Source organism: Xenopus laevis, chromosome 3L (assembly GCF_017654675.1).
Source record: "Xenopus laevis strain J_2021 chromosome 3L, Xenopus_laevis_v10.1, whole genome shotgun sequence".
Lineage (NCBI taxonomy): Eukaryota > Metazoa > Chordata > Amphibia > Anura > Pipidae > Xenopus > Xenopus laevis.
In genome coordinates, this window is record NC_054375.1 from 2,952,669 (window position 1) to 2,970,249 (window position 17,581).

The following is a 17,581-nucleotide window of genomic DNA, read 5'->3' on the forward strand; positions in this document are numbered from 1 at the left end:
CAGGAGTCAGAGGCAGCAGTGCAGAGAAAGGGACAGACACAATGACAGTTACACAGAACTATAAACCCAGTGAGAATGAGGAATGAATGGATATTGGGAAGTTGTATCAGGAGTCAGAGGCAGCAGTGCAGAGAAAGGGACAGACACAATGACAGTTACACAGAACTATAAACCCAGTGAGAATGAGGAATGAATGGATATTGGGAAGTTGTATCAGGAGTCAGAGGCAGCAGTGCAGAGAAAGGGACAGACACAATGACAGTTACACAGAACTATAAACCCAGTGAGAATGAGGAATGAATGGATATTGGGAAGTTGTATCAGGAGTCAGAGGCAGCAGTGCAGAGAAAGGGACAGACACAATGACAGTTACACAGAACTATAAACCCAGTGAGAATGAGGAATGAATGGATATTGGGAAGTTGTATCAGGAGTCAGAGGCAGCAGTGCAGAGAAGAGAAAGGGACAGACACAATGACAGTTACACAGAACTATAAACCCAGTGAGAATGAGGAATGAATGGATATTGGGAAGTTGTATCAGGAGTCAGAAGCAGCAGTGCAGAGAAGAGAAAGGGACAGACACAATGACAGTTACACAGAACTATAAACCCAGTGAGAATGAGGAATGAATGGATATTGGGAAGTTGTATCAGGAGTCAGAAGCAGCAGTGCAGAGAAAGAGACAGACACAATGACAGTTACACAGAACTAAAAACCCAGTGAGAATGAGGAATGAATGGATATTGGGAAGTTGTATCAGGAGTCAGAAGCAGCAGTGCAGAGAAAGGGACAGAAACAATGACAGTTACACAGAACTATAAACCCAGTGAGAATGAGGAATGAATGGATATTGGGAAGTTGTATCAGGAGTCAGAAGCAGCAGTGCAGAGAAAGGGACAGACACAATGACAGTTACACAGAACTATAAACCCAGTGAGAATGAGGAATGAATGGATATTGGGAAGTTGTATCAGGAGTCAGAAGCAGCAGTGCAGAGAAGAGAAAGGGACAGACACAATGACAGTTACACAGAACTATAAACCCAGTGAGAATGAGGAATGAATGGATATTGGGAAGTTGTATCAGGAGTCAGAAGCAGCAGTGCAGAGAAGAGAAAGGGACAGACACAATGACAGTTACACAGAACTATAAACCCAGTGAGAATGAGGAATGGATGGATATTGGGAAGTTGTATCAGGAGTCAGAAGCAGCAGTGCAGAGAAAGGGACAGACACAATGACAGTTACACAGAACTATAAACCCAGTGAGAATGAGGAATGAATGGATATTGGGAAGTTGTATCAGGAGTCAGAAGCAGCAGTGCAGAGAAGAGAAAGGGACAGACACAATGACAGTTACACAGAACTATAAACCCAGTGAGAATGAGGAATGAATGGATATTGGGAAGTTGTATCAGGAGTCAGAAGCAGCAGTGCAGAGAAGAGAAAGGGACAGACACAATGACAGTTACACAGAACTATAAACCCAGCGAGAATGAGGAATGGACGACTATTGGGAAGTTGTATCAGGAGTCAGAAGCAGCAGTGCAGAGAAGAGAAAGGGACAGACACAATGACAGTTACACAGAACTATAAACCCAGTGAGAATGAGGAATGGACGACTATTGGGAAGTTGTATCAGGAGTCAGAAGCAGCAGTGCAGAGAAGAGAAAGGGACAGACACAATGACAGTTACACAGAACTATAAACCCAGTGAGAATGAGGAATGAATGGATATTGGGAAGTTGTATCAGGAGTCAGAGGCAGCAGTGCAGAGAAAGGGACAGACACAATGACAGTTACACAGAACTATAAACCCAGTGAGAATGAGGAATGAATGGATATTGGGAAGTTGTATCAGGAGTCAGAAGCAGCAGTGCAGAGAAAGGGACAGACACAATGACAGTTACACAGAACTATAAACCCAGTGAGAATGAGGAATGAATGGATATTGGGAAGTTGTATCAGGAGTCAGAGGCAGCAGTGCAGAGAAAGGGACAGACACAATGACAGTTACACAGAACTATAAACCCAGTGAGAATGAGGAATGAATGGATATTGGGAAGTTGTATCAGGAGTCAGAAGCAGCAGTGCAGAGAAAGGGACAGACACAATGACAGTTACACAGAACTATAAACCCAGTGAGAATGAGGAATGAATAGATATTGGGAAGTTGTATCAGGAGTCAGAAGCAGCAGTGCAGAGAAGAGAAAGGGACAGACACAATGACAGTTACACAGAACTATAAACCCAGTGAGAATGAGGAATGAATGGATATTGGGAAGTTGTTAAGAATTACATTGTCTTTCATTATTAATTTGCATTAAAAAATGCAACTCCATGCAGTCCCAGTCAGAGGATGCTGGGAGTTGTAGTACAACAGAGACTGCAAAAAGCACAGAATAACCACCTCAGATTGGGATCTCACTCGTACCTTGTCTTGATTCTCCTTATCCTGGTAGCACAGGTTGCCAATAAGGCGGATGAGGTGAGCCTTGAACCCCACAGCTGCGTGAGTCAGATCCTGCCCCATAGACATAGTGTGAGTGGCAGTGAAGACATTCTTGCTCTGTTTGCCCGCTAGATGCGTCAGGCGCAAGATATCTGCAGAGGGAAAATAATGGCATTTAGGCAGTGGAAGGCAAACCCCCTATACAGGTGTGGCACACGCAATTTACACGCTTCCTCACTTACACACATGCATCTCTTTCCACAAGTGTGGCCATTGACACAGAGTAATGGCAGCTGCTCACAGGCTGATAAAAGCTAATTACCAATTGGTTGCTATGGGTTACTGCCCTGGTGCAAATGAGCTGGGCATCTCCAGACTGAATAATCAGTTTATTGTCCCCTTTTTACAGAGGCCACGTTTTTTAAAAAGTCTTTTCATAATGTCTCAAATTTTGAGATCATGTTGGAAGCTAGAGAGCTGTTCCTGCTGAACTGTTTTATGTTCTCTCTCTGTACAGACTATGAGCAAACTTAGGGGCTGTTCCTGCTGAATTGTGCTTAGTACAGGGAATACCTATGTACCATAGTTTTATGGGATCTCTCTGTACAGACTATGAGCAAACTTAGGGGCTGTTCCTGCTGAATTGTGCTTAGTACAGGGGAATACCTATGTACCATAGTTTTATGGGATCTCTCTGTACAGACTATGAGCAAACTTAGGGACTGTTCCTGCTGAATTGTGCTTAGTACAGGGAATACCTATGCTGCCATAGTTTTATGGGATCTCTCTGTACAGAATATGCGCAAACTTAGGGACTGTTCCTGCTGAATTGTGCTTAGTACAGGGAATACCTATGCTGCCATAGTTTTATGGGATCTCTCTGTACAGACTATGAGCAAACTTAGGGACTGTTCCTGCTGAATTGTGCTTAGTACAGGGGAATACCTATGTACCATAGTTTTATGGGATCTCTCTGTACAGACTATGAGCAAACTTAGGGGCTGTTCCTGCTGAATTGTGCTTAGTACAGGGAATACCTATGCTGCCATAGTTTTATGGGATCTCTCTGTACAGACTATGAGCAAACTTAGGGGCTGTTCCTGCTGAATTGTGCTTAGTACAGGGGAATACCTATGTACCATAGTTTTATGGGATCTCTCTGTACAGACTATGAGCAAACTTAGGGACTGTTCCTGCTGAATTGTGCTTAGTACAGGGAATACCTATGCTGCCATAGTTTTATGGGATCTCTCTGTACAGAATATGCGCAAACTTAGGGACTGTTCCTGCTGAATTGTGCTTAGTACAGGGAATACCTATGCTGCCATAGTTTTATGGGATCTCTCTGTACAGACTATGAGCAAACTTAGGGGCTGTTCCTGCTGAATTGTGCTTAGTACAGGGAATACCTATGCTGCCATAGTTTTATGGGATCTCTCTGTACAGAATATGCGCAAACTTAGGGACTGTTCCTGCTGAATTGTGCTTAGTACAGGGAATACCTATGCTGCCATAGTTTTATGGGATCTCTCTGTACAGAATATGCGCAAACTTAGGGACTGTTCCTGCTGAATTGTGCTTAGTACAGGGAATACCTATGCTGCCATAGTTTTATGGGATCTCTCTGTACAGACTATGAACAAACTTAGGGACTGTTCCTGCTGAATTGTGCTTAGTACAGGGAATACCTATGCTGCCATAGTTTTATGGGATCTCTCTGTACAGACTATGAGCAAACTTAGGGACTGTTCCTGCTGAATTGTGCTTAGTACAGGGAATACCTATGCTGCCATAGTTTTATGGGATCTCTCTGTACAGACCATGAGCAAACTTAGGGACTGTTCCTACTGAATTGTGCATAGTACAGGGGATACCTATGCTGTCATAGTTTTATGGGATCTCTCTGTACAGACTATGAGCAAACTTAGGGACTGTTCCTGCTGAATTGTGCTTAGTACAGGGAATACCTATGCTGCCATAGTTTTATGGGATCTCTCTGTACAGACTATGAGCAAACTTAGGGACTGTTCCTGCTGAATTGTGCTTAGTACAGGGAATACCTATGCTGCCATAGTTTTATGGGATCTCTCTGTACAGACTATGAGCAAACTTAGGGACTGTTCCTGCTGAATTGTGCTTAGTGTCATGCCATCACGTTGTCTACTAGAAACCCCTATGGACAGTTTTTAGCCGTTTAGCAGGCCATTACTTTAGGGCTACTTATACAAAGCAGATGCCAGAAGCTGATCCAGTAACACATTTATAGAAGCAATAGGACAACAAATTCAGATGGAAATCATATTTTTAAATATATTTGCATTAGAAAAGCACAAAGGGAGAATACAAAAAAGCCTCCTGATCACCTTAAACAGTAAATAGCAAGCAACAGCAACTCACTGTACTTAAAACAACAAACCTAACATCATTGTGTCATCGTCTATAGTAAAAAAAAAAAAAAAAAAAAATGAGGAACTGTGGGTTCAGGCAAATGCATGCTTACCTACTGTCGACTCGAGCAGGCCAGGGCAGGTCTGCAGACAGGAAAGATACTCATTCTTGGAAGTCATTTCACACAGAATATCCAGGAGTCTGATTACAACGAAGGTCTCCTGTAAATAATACGATCAGGAATTCAGAGGTCTGACATCACTGCTTTAAAGGGGTGGTTCACCTTTAAGTTACATTTTTGTCTATAATAGAATGTCTTATTCTAAGTAACTTTTCAATTGGTCTTCATTATTTCTTTTCTATAGTTGTTTAATTATTTCCTTTCTTCTTCTGGCTCTTTCCAGCTTTCAAATGGGGTCACTGACCCCATCTAAAAAACAAATGCTCCGTAAGGCTACAAATGTATTGTTATTGCTACTTTTTATTACTTCTCTTACTATTCAGGCCTCTTTTATTCATATTTCTGTCTCTTATTCAAGTCAGTGCATGGTTGCTAGGGGAATTTGGAGCCTAGCAACCAGATGGCTGACGCTGCAAACTGGAGAGCTGCTGAATAACTCAAAAACCACAAATAATAAAAAATGTAAACCAATTGCAAATTGGCTCAGAATATCTTTCTCTACATCATAATAAAAACAATCTCAAAGGTGAACAACCCCTTTGTAAACCCAAAAGTATGTTTTTTTTTGCCTAATGAAAGAAATTATCCAATATCCATTCATTCTCCATTCCTTATAGTAAAGTGTAAATGGCATTGCTTTTAAAAGAGAGCTAAAGCCTAACTAAAGAAGTAGGTAGAAATGTTGTACATGATGTTTTGTGCTTCTTTACCAGCCCAAGGCAACCACAGCCCTTTAGCAGTAAAGATCTGTGTCTCCAAAGATGCCCCAGTAGCTCCCCATCTTCTTTTCTGCTGATTCACTGATTCACATGCTCTGTGCTGCTGTCACTTACTGAGCTTAGGGAGCCACTCACAATATACAGTACACATAGAATAGAAATGTCACAATATAAGGCTGATTAGTAATTAATACACATAATTACTACATGGCAGCACAGAAACCAGTGCAATTAGCATCAGAATTGAATAATCAGCAAACCTGTAGCATCAGCTTATATTACAGCCAGGGAAGGTCATTTTCTGCTGGATAATTAGTGACGAGCCCTAAGCTTAGCTTCTCAACAGCCAATCAGAGCCCACTGAGCATGTGAGTGTCACAGACACTTTCCAAGATGGTGACCCCCTGTGACAAGTTTGAAGTCCTGGATCATTGCTGCTATTGACAAGCTCAAACTTTAGCCTCGTGCAATAAGTTCACTATAGAAAATAGGACATTTTTTGCCACATTCATTTTTAGGGTTCAGTTCTCCTTTAAGAGCAGTGTCCATTGGACTGTGTGTATTCTCTGAACTGGTAGTTGTGACTTCTGAAAGAATGGAGCAGAAGCCAGCTGGGAAGTAGCAACATATGGAAGTGTAAAGGACAAAAAGAAAACGCTGCCGGATTCTCACCTGTTCATCACAGGCAGAGGGCGACGTCAATTTCAGAATCGTTTTGCACTGGGTTTGGAAGCAGTTGGAAAGGAATGTCGCTATCACTTGTAACTTCTCAGCATCCTCATCAGGATGGGGGTCTTTTTGACTTATTTTGGCCAAAATGAGCTCTAATAGTGACACCCTGCCGAGCAAACAAAATAAAAGGGTAACAGAGCTGCCAATAACCCAGATGATCAGATACAGAGGAGTAATATTACCTGTCCTGACTGCTCTGGCTCAGATACATGGATTCCACCAGGTCCGGGCACAGGAGCAAATGCTCCACCACAATCAGGTAACTGGAAGAAAAGGTGTTGAAATGAATTTATAGTGTAACCTCCACATGGGTAAACCACAGATATAAAGTGGAGCCTCAGGGAAGGAAATACACAGGCATAAATAAGTCTATAAACTCAAACCAGTGAGTGGCCTTTAACTTGGGTCTAAGGGGTCGCATCGCTAGTGCACTGATCACTATTGTGCCTGATACACTAGCAGAGCCGAAATTCTGTGTTAAAAAAAGGAAATATGCATCTTAGAGATGGGTTTTTTTCTGACCCTGGTAACTGGCCGCTCCTAGGGTTGCCACCTTTTCTGTAAGTACTTCCTGGTTACCTCACAGGACACTCCCCCTCACTCTCTCATTAGCTGTAAGTACTTCCTGGTTACCTCACAGGAGACACTCCCCCTCACTCTCTCATTAGCTGTAAGTACTTCCCGTTACCTCACAGGACACTCCCCCTCACTCTCTCATTAGCTGTAAGTACTTCCTGGTTCCCTCACAGGACACTCCCCCTCACTCTCTCATTAGCTGTAAGTACTTCCTGGTTCCCTCACAGGACACTTCCCCTCACTCTCGCATTAGCTGTAAGTACTTTCTGGTTACCTCACAGGACACTTCCCCTCACTCTCTCATTAGCTGTAAGTACTTCCTGTTACCTCACAGGAGACACTTCCCTCACTCTCTCATTAGCTGTAAGTACTTCCTGGTTACCTCACAGGACACTCCCCCTCACTCTCTCATTAGCTGTAAGTACTTCCTGTTACCTCACAGGACACTCCCCCTCACTCTCTCATTAGCTTTAAGTACTTCCTGTTACCTCACAGGACACTCCCCCTCACTCTCTCATTAGCTCTAAGTACTTCCTGTTACCTCACAGGACACTCCCCCTCACTCTCTCATTAGCTCTAAGTATTTCCTGGTTACATCACAGATAGGGTTGCCAACTTTTAGTTCCGGCCCTACCGGCCGGTAACGTAGAGGGTGGGGGCGGACCAGAGAGGGGCAGGGTTATCACATTTTGGGGGCGGGTTATGACATTTCAGGGACGGGGTCATGGAGGCCTTGGATTAGGTGAGATGGGGAGAGGGGCAGATCTGAGGCAGGCCAGGGGCGCAACAATAGGGATACAAATATACCGGCTAATACATTGACTGTAAATTTGTTATACCGGCCCGGCCTTAGCTGGTAGTTTATCGGCTAGGCCAGTGAAATACCGGCCAGGTGGCAACCCTAATCCCAGAACACTTTCCCTCACTATCAGGGCTGAACTCCACAGAGAGCTGTGGTGCGATACATTGCGCTGCTAGGAAATAGAGATGACCAAATATAATGTAAGTGACAGAAACATCGCAGCTACAAACCACACACAACACAACTATCGGATGAAGACGCAGTGTGCGGCCTTCACATCAGTCGTGTTGGATGCATGTAGTCTGTAGCTGCGATGTTTCTATCACTTACATTATATTCGGCGCCTCCGATTGGTCGCCTGCGTTTCCTCTTTGCGCGACGCATCGCTTAGTGGAGTTCAACCCTTAGTTGTAAGCACTTCCTGATTATCTCACAGAACTGCTGCCTGGTTGCTAGGGCAATTAAGCCATTAAAAACTCAAGCCTGCGGCCACAAAAAAAGAAAAGTTATTTAAAAACCATAAAAAAAAAACCAACGATTTATTGCAAATTATTGCTACGGTTGTTAAAGCTGTGTACCACTTTAAACCCCACCGTCCTGCACCTTCGCACGGTATCTGGGTTCAGTGCAATTATCCAGCCCCGTCTGTAAATGGTTCCGTCAAGAATGGAACACGAGCTCAGAGGGGGGTCCGGGCCTCAATCAATAGACACATAAGAAAAGAAAGATTACGGGGAATTACGGCCTCCAGTTTATCTGCCATTGAGTAACTGATTTCCAGGCTGAGATCCAATGTGGGACAATAAAACTATTGTCCGACTCCAAATTAACGTGGACAAGGAGAGCCCCAAGAAGCCACATGTGCCCTGCGCTCCCCTCCCGGTGCAGAGAATTGACCTCTGGGCTTAGCGGATAGACCAAAGCAAATTGTTTTGATCACTGAGGTCCCTGGAAAATGCTTTGCCCTCTTCACGAGAGGGGGATTCTGATAGGGGGCCGGTTATTCACTCGGGGAACGCTGTATATAGATTTAATTCCCCCACTTGTTCTCTGCAGAGGAATTTCAGGTTTAGAAAACAGAATGTCGGGCTTATTAATACGAGGTTAAGCCGAACTCTGAAAGAGGCTACTTGCCACCAACAATGTAAACAGAGCTATCATTTATTCTCTCCAAACATTCTCTGAGCCGTTTCTCTGTTTTCTTCTCCCTTAAGGAACAAAGAAAATTCTGGATGCAGCTGGCCCTAGCTAAAGAACTCGGTAATTCTTAAAGGAAAACTACGTTTTGTTTTTTTTACACCATATCTTTTTCATCACTATCATCATCATCTACACCCAGACTCAACTTCTCTAATAATGACATTTGGGTGAGTGTCCAACCTAAACAAGCAGCCCAATAACATATCCAGCTTTTGGTCAGCCAAAATACAACACGGAAGAACCACTCACCCCAGTGTAACCCACTCTCAACCTTCTTCAACTACTCACCCCAGTGTAATCCACTCACCCCAGTGTAACCCACTTTTAGCCTTCTCTAACCACTCAACCCAGTGTAACCCATTCTCACACTTCTTTAACACTCACCCCAATGTAACCCACTCCCAACCTTCTTCAATCACTCACACCAGTGTAATCCACTCACCCCGGTGTAACCCACTCTCAACCTTCTTTAGCACTCGCTCCAGTGTAACCCACTCTCAAACTTCTTCAACTACTCACCCCAGTGTAATCCACTCACCCCAGTGTAACCCATTCTCAGCCTTCTTTAAGCACGCACCCCAATGTAACCCACTCCCAACCTTCTTCAATCACTCACCCCAGTGTAACCCACTCTCAACCTTCTTCATCCTCTCACCCCAGTGTAACCCACTCTCAACCTTCTTCAACCTCTCACCCCAGTGTAACCCACTCCCAACCTTCTTCAATCACTCACCCCAGTGTAACCCACTCCCAACCTTCTTCAACCTCTCACCCCAGTGTAACCCACTCCCAACCTTCTTCAATCACTCACCCCAGTGTAACCCACTCCCAACCTTCTTCAACCTCTCACCCCAGTGTAACCCACTCCCAACCTTCTTCAATCACTCACCCCAGTGTAACCCACTCCCAACCTTCTTCAACCTCTCACCCCAGTGTAACCCACTCTCAACCTTCTTCAATCACTCACCCCAGTGTAACCCACTCCCAACCTTCTTCAATCACTCACCCCATTGTAACCCACTCCCAACCTTCTTCAAACTCTCACCCCAGTGTAACCCACTCCCAACCTTCTTCAACCAATGCCTCACACAATTTAACAGTCAACACCTAAGGCCTCACCCATTTAAAACATTGTATAGAAAATAGTGGAATGCCATGTTTATCCTAATCTCTTCTTGTCTACAAAAAAAAGTTGAACTGTTGTAGAAACAATAAAAGTAACATAAGAATAACCAAGGAAATAGGAAACTGGATAAATACAACGAATTACAAATGTGGTACTTTTTTATTCTGACACAATCAATTTACTCTTCACCATCTCTCTTTCAGCAAATTCTCTCTACCTGAGGGCTGTGTTGGAGTCATTCTTTACGGACAGATAATCCCTTTGCCTAGACTATGAGCTAAATATCTAGAAAAACCCTGTTTCTGTAGGACACTGCTTGTCTAATGCCACCTTGACTACGAATACCTTCTTAACACCAAAGCCAACCAAACAACCTAGTCAACTTAAGTCCACTCATCGCTCTTAACTAATCCCACCTTTACTACTTAATCCAGTGTGAATCCATTCTACAATCTACAGCAAAACTCATCAGATTTTTATCAGCCCTACCTTCCATGGCTCTCCAAGTGTTATTACAAACGGTTTGAATGTGCAATAAACAAAACTCAAAAAAGCAAAAAAATATTCGAAACCACAGAAGGTATTTAAGACATCCGTTACTTACATCCACTCTGCATCGGGGTATTTCCTATATGCGGTGATAACATTAAGTGCAACAGCGATGTTTGAGGGATCTTGTAGAGCCGATCGATTTTCCCGACTGATACACGTAAATAAAACCATCGAACTGTAGATTACAACCTTCTCATCATTGTGCATTAGGCAGTTCCTGGGGCACAGAAAACAAAACATTTGCACGAGATTCAAACTGCATTCGATTTATCTTTCACATGCATTTTCTTTTCCCATATATATGTCTAATTTCTGGCCAAAATCCATGGGCGGGGCAGCATCTGGCAGAATAGGTGCTGGTGGAAACACCATCTAGTGTGACTTTAGACTAAGAGGTGCTTTTTTTGGTGTATTTATTGAAGTTGCTCTCTCAGTGCCTCCCAACATCATCATCATCATTTAATAAATAAATTCAATATGCATGATGTCTCCTCCAAAAAGGATCCTGTATGTATTCTCTGCATTTAAGGATACTCTGCTCAGAACCCAAATAATTAAGTATTACTGGAACTCTGAAGATCTTCTAAGATATCATCATTACCATGCTGAGTGGGCATGAAGATCCGCTCGTTTAGTGAACCTTGTCACTTCCCCCGAAATGCCCACCAAAAGATAGGCGATATCGGGCTGATCGGATAGTTCGGCCCTACGGCTAAATGATGGTATTACATTGACAATAACAGTTGACCGGATGCGATGTGGTCCTCAAAATGGGCGGGAAAATCAAACCTGCTCCATCAAGATCAGGTGGTTTTTGGCCAGATATCGGCCTGAAAGGTCTGTTGGAGCACCCCATACACTGGCTGATACGCCACCGAATTCATCTAAAGGCCATCTTAAGGAAAACGTAAATACTCAGCAAGTAAAATTTTCAAATCAATTTATTCCAGCATTTTTCTAGTATTTCATTTCCAAGTGAATTCTTTTATTTTTTAAATTTTTTAAATTTTTTACAAATTACGGTTGTCCCCAAAAATTCACAACTGAATTTTTGAGCGCTTTTTTAATCTCAGATTGTTCTAGTGCACAGTTTTTGGTAAATCGAAAGTAATATCTTGAAACCGATTTATATTGTATTAAAATGGGCCACTTTTTAGTTTTAATGTATTGTTGAACCAGTTTTTGCAGGAATATTTTTATCAAACCAATGTAAATAGACAAAACAGAATATAAACAAGCCGTTAAATATTCCCATTATTAATTGCATCACGTTAAAGAGTGTTGGTGTATATCGCCTACTCCGGTTCTGCTGGACCTCTTCCTTCCCTTTCTTACCCATAGAACAGAATGGTTTATTTGAAAGATCCCACCAAGTTACTATTCGAATAGGACCTTTCCATGGACACGTCGGCTGATCGGAACTTACGAGAAGATATCCGGAAACGCACAGGCCCAAATCGCATTCTGGGAATCACGGTTTCCGGCTGCAGCATTGCCGAGGAATTGCAAGCCGCAACGAAAAGCTGAAAATGCAACAACAAAAAACAATAATGATTTTTTAGGAAAACGTAACGCTAATCGAAGTTTGAAAATCTTTTTGAAATTAAAGAAAAAAAATGACAAATTCTAAACTGCTGCCAGAAATTGTGTGAAATACAGTTGATGGTTCTACCAAAAAAAAAAAAACAACATTTTAAAGAAAAAATTATTGTAAACTGCTAATAAAAATTGCTGACACTAAAGGGGTAATTTATCACAGGTCGAGTGTTAAGGTATTTTTTTTACCTCGAATGGTATCTTATTTAAGAATAAACTCGAATGGCAAAAACCCGATTATGCAGGTTCGAGTTCCACAACGCGAAAACTCAAATTAATAGAATCATTCCAGTTTTCGCACAAAAGCCTCTGAAAAAAACTGGACCATCAAACAGGCTCTTAACATCTTCAAATGGTTCAAGGGACCTCTGCATTTGACTCCTACATGGCCTCAGTAGGTTTTAGATGATGTAATTACGGATTCGATAAATCTCAAATATTATTTTAATATAGTTTTGATTAAAAAAAAACTGAAAAACTTGAATTTTCGTGGAAAAATCCACCAAAACCTTAAATGGATCCTGTCATCGGAAAACATGTTTTTTTCAAAACGCATCAGTTAATAGTGCTGCTCCAGCAGAATTCTGCACAGAAAACCATTTCTCAAAAGAGCAAAACAGATTTTTTTATATTCAATTTTGAAATCTGACATGGGGATAGACATATTGTCAATTTCCCAGCTGCCCCCAGTCATGTGACTTGTGCCTGCACTTTAGGAGAGAAATGCTTTCTGGCAGGCTGCTGTTTCTCCTTCTCAATGTAACTGAATGTGTCTCAGTGGGACCTGGATTTTACTATTGAGTGTTGTTCTTAGATCTACAAGGCAGCTGTTATCTTGTGTTAGGGAGCTGTTATCTGGTTACCTTCCCATTGTTCTTTTGTTTGGCTGCTGGGGGGGAGGGGAAGGGAGGGGGTGATATCACTCCAACTTCATACCTCCCAACATTTTGGAAGTAAAAAGAGGGACAAATTTTTTTTTCCTGCACCTAGCGCAGCAATTTGTTGACCACACCCCTTTCTGTGGCCACACCCCCTAATTACCATGTTTGTTTTACAAAATTTGGCAGGTTATGAAAGTTTGAAAATATTTCTCCTTATCTAAACTGTGTTTTTGTGTCTCAAAATTGTTACAGAGTATCTTATTTGCACCTGTTAGCTGTTCTGAGCTCTCTGCTAAAAGCCAATTAAGTGAGAAACTTTGTTTCTTTTTCTGGCTGTTCAGTGCAGAGAAAAGAGTGACTTTCCAGTACAAATAAGGGACTGCGGGTTGAGCTGTCAAAAGAGGGACTGTCCCTCCGAAAAAGGGACAGTTGGGAGGTAAGCAACTTGCAGTACAGCAGTAAAGAGTGATTGAAGTTTATCAGAGCTCAAGTCACATGACTGGGGGCAGCTGGGAAATTGACAATATGTCTAGCCCCATGTCAGATTTCAAAATTGAATATAAAAAAATCTGTTTGCTCTTTTGAGAAATGGATTTCAATGCAGAATTCTGCTGGAGCAGCACTATTAACTGATTCATTTTGGAAAAAAATGTTTTTTCCAATGACAGTATCCCTTTAATAAATAACCCCCTAAGACTGTCCTCAATTACTACATCACTATTAAAATAACCCAATCTAAATTTTTCATTAAAACGTATTACAGAAAAAAAACGAGTTTAAGAAGAGGCTCATAGATGAATAGTTGCAGTACCATGTCTCACCACTTTCAACCAAGAGCTGATTTTTCCCACAGGCTGCAATACAACAGCGCCACAATGGAATTTGGGATACGAATATGGGACTGTTGTGTGAAATGTCTCCAATTTTCTTGTCTGAATTCTTAAAGGGATACTGTCATGGGAAAAAACATTTTTTTCAAAATGAATCAGTTAATAGTGCTGCTCCAGCAGAATTCTGCACTGAAATCCATTTCTCAAAAGAGCAAACAGATTTTTTTTATATCCAATTTTGAAATCTGACATGGGGCTAGACATTTTGTCAATTTCCCAGCTGCACCTGGTCATGTGACTTGTGCCTGCACTTCAGGAGAGAAATGCTTTCTGGCAGGCTGCTGTTTTTCCTTCTCAATGTAACTGAATGTGTCTCAGTGGGACCTGGATTTTACTATTGAGTGTTGTTCTTAGATCTACCAGGCAGCTGTTATCTTGTGTTAGGGAGCTGCTATCTGGATACCTTCCCATTGTTCTGTTGTTAGGCTGCTGGGGGGGAAAAGGGAGGGGGTGATATCAGTCCAACTTGCAGTACAGCAGTAAAGAGTGATTGAAGTTTATCAGAGCACAAGTCACATGACTTGGGGCAGCTGGGAAATTGACAATATGTCTAGCCCCATGTCAGATTTCAAAACTGAATATAAAAAAATCTGTTTGCACTTTTGAGAAATGGATTTCAGTGCAGAATTCTGCTGGAGCAGCACTATTAACTGATTCATTTTTTTTCTCATGACAGTATCCCTTTAAGGAGATCAACGCAATGGATCAAAGGAACCACGGCCCTTACGTGGGGCTTCGCTAAGGTTGTACAACCTGATAAATAAAAGTCAAGGACGAACCCGAAATTGCCATAAATAAACGTTACCCACAAACACCGGTTTACATACCCCAAAAAAATAATTTTGGCAAACGGTTCGGAGGCCACAGGAAGAGATTTATTCTAATAGAAAAATAATAGAAAGGAAACCTGGTGTGTGGTCGCCCAGACTAATTTTATCTCACTGGTGAACCGCTCTCGAAATTATACGTGTCATTATGTCCCTTCTGGTGCCTGTGCAAATACTGCGCACTTTATAAGCAATTCCATTAAAAACAAATTATGCGCCGGAGCACACCCAGCAATGCACTCAGATTCTTCCCATCGTTCCAAAACAGATGGAAAAGAAGAATAGAAAAGATTATAGTGAAGCAGAATCAAGGTCAGTTATAGTCTGTTTTTGTACTTTTCTAATGAGATTTACTCCATAGGCTCCACGGCTGCGGGACCTGAACTATAGCAGGGTGACTGTTACCCCAATGTTTCTATATATCTGTAACCTTGTTATGAGCTAAGGGGGCCCAGTCTGAAGGTCAGTTAGGGGGAGATTTGGGGTGAGTGCTTATTTGTACCCTGGGTACCCCTGGAACTATAGCAGGGTGACTGTTACCCCAATGTTTCTATCTATCTGTAACCTTGTTATGAGCTAAGGGGGCCCAGTCTGAAGGTCAGTTAGGAGGAGATTTGGGGTGAGTGCTTATTTGTACCCTGGGTACCCCTGGAACTATAGCAGGGTGACACCCCAATGTTTCTATATATCTGTAACCTTGTTATGAGCTAAGGGGGCCCAGTCTGAAGGTCAGTTAGGAGGAGATTTGGGGTGAGTGCTTATTTGTACCCTGGGTACCCTGGAACTATAGCAGGGTGACACCCCAATGTTTCTATATATCTGTAACCTTGTTATGAGCTAAGGGGGCCCAGTCTGAAGGTCAGTTAGGAGGAGATTTGGGGTGAGTGCTTATTTGTACCCTGGGTACCCCTGGAACTATAGCAGGGTGACACCCAATGTTTCTATATATCTGTAACCTTGTTATGAGCTAAGGGGGCCCAGTCTGAAGGTCAGTCAGGGGGAGATTTGGGGTGAGTGTTTATTTGTACCCTGGGTACCCCTGGAACTATAGCAGGGTGACACCCCAATGTTTCTCTATATCTGTAACCTTGTTATGAGCTAAGGGGGCCCAGTCTGAAGGTCAGTTAGGAGGAGATTTGGGGTGAGTGCTTATTTGTACCCTGGGTACCCCTGGAACTATAGCAGGGTGACACCCCAATGTTTCTATATATCTGTAACCTTATTATGAGCTAAGGGGGCCCAGTCTGAAGGTCAGTCAGGGGGAGATTTGGGGTGAGTGCTTATTTGTACCCTGGGTACCCCTGGAACTATAGCAGGGTGACACCCCAATGTTTCTATATATCTGTAACCTTGTTATGAGCTAAGGGGGCCCAGTCTGAAGGTCAGTTAGGAGGAGATTTGGGGTGAGTGCTTATTTGTACCCTGGGTACCCCTGGAACTATAGCAGGGTGACACCCCAATGTTTCTATATATCTGTAACCTTGTTATGAGCTAAGGGGGCCCAGTCTGAAGGTCAGTCAGGGGGAGATTTGGGGTGAGTGTTTATTTGTACCCTGGGTACCCCTGGAACTATAGCAGGGTGACACCCCAATGTTTCTATATATCTGTAACCTTGTTATGAGCTAAGGGGGCCCAGTCTGAAGGTCAGTTAGGGGGAGATTTGGGGTGAGTGCTTATTTGTACCCTGGGTACCCCTGGAACTATAGCAGGGTGACTGTTACCCCAATGTTTCTATATATCTGTAACCTTGTTATGAGCTAAGGGGGCCCAGGCTGAAGGCCATTTTCATCTTTTTGTGGTCCCACCAATATATACTGCATAAAGCCTTTTCCTGATTTTACACCACTTTTTCCTGGTCCAATGAAAAACGTAAAATGAGAGTTACTACTGTAGATCATTTTAAAAGTTACCAGAATTTGCACGTCCCTGCGATACAGAGCGATGAATAGGACAGAACAATTGAATTTAGCTAAGAAAGTCGCTTTACTCCGAAACCAAGAAGGCCAAGTAACAATCACTCACAGTGCGGCCCACCCACAGAGAACATGCGTGGTGTGGTATGGTAGCACAACCCTGCAGCTCATGGGGTTTAGCAAGCTCGGGGGAAAATTTAGTATCCAAGCAAAGCAAACGGACACAGAACTACAAATTTAAATAATGGTAAGCCGTTTCCACATCATTTAATTCTAGGATATTGCTAAACCAGCAAAAATGCTTCAAAAGGTTAACATTCAAGAAGTGTTGCATTTTTTATACGGCAAACTGTACCCCTTTCTGTAATTTAAGAGGATATTAGACATCTCCAAGGGGTTCCATGACTCCATGTCATCAAAAGCAAAGACGGGGCTCAGACAGAACCAGTTTGGGTGAGATTTAGGGAGAAAACCACCAATTTCACAGGTTAAAACCTAGATATCTTCTTACTAGGGATGCACCGAATCCACTATTTTGGATTTGGCCGAACCCTGAATCCTTCACGAAGGATTCAGCCGAATACCGAACCGAATCCTAACCGGCATATGCAAATTAGGGGTGGGAAGGGGAAAACATTTTTTATTTCCTTGTTTTGTGACAAAAAGTCACACGATTTCCTGCTCCGCCCCTAATTTGCATATGCAAATTAGGATTGGGTTCCGCCGGACAAAAGGATTCGGCCGA

At 42.6% G+C, this 17,581-nt stretch overlaps 1 protein-coding gene across 1 annotated transcript in view; it reads right to left on the reverse strand.

The window, feature by feature from the left end:
- The window catches only part of atxn10.L (ataxin 10 L homeolog), a 66,600-nt gene that overhangs the window by 27,379 nt on the left and 21,640 nt on the right, over positions 1-17,581 (reverse strand). Inside the window, exons 4-9 of the mRNA XM_041585821.1 lie at positions 12,156-12,252; positions 10,782-10,946; positions 6,656-6,736; positions 6,414-6,579; positions 4,954-5,062; positions 2,436-2,605 (exon numbers count right to left, since the gene is read on the reverse strand). Coding sequence (XP_041441755.1) covers positions 2,436-2,605; positions 4,954-5,062; positions 6,414-6,579; positions 6,656-6,736; positions 10,782-10,946; positions 12,156-12,252 — 788 coding nt within the window. The remainder of the gene's footprint in view (positions 1-2,435; positions 2,606-4,953; positions 5,063-6,413; positions 6,580-6,655; positions 6,737-10,781; positions 10,947-12,155; positions 12,253-17,581) is intronic.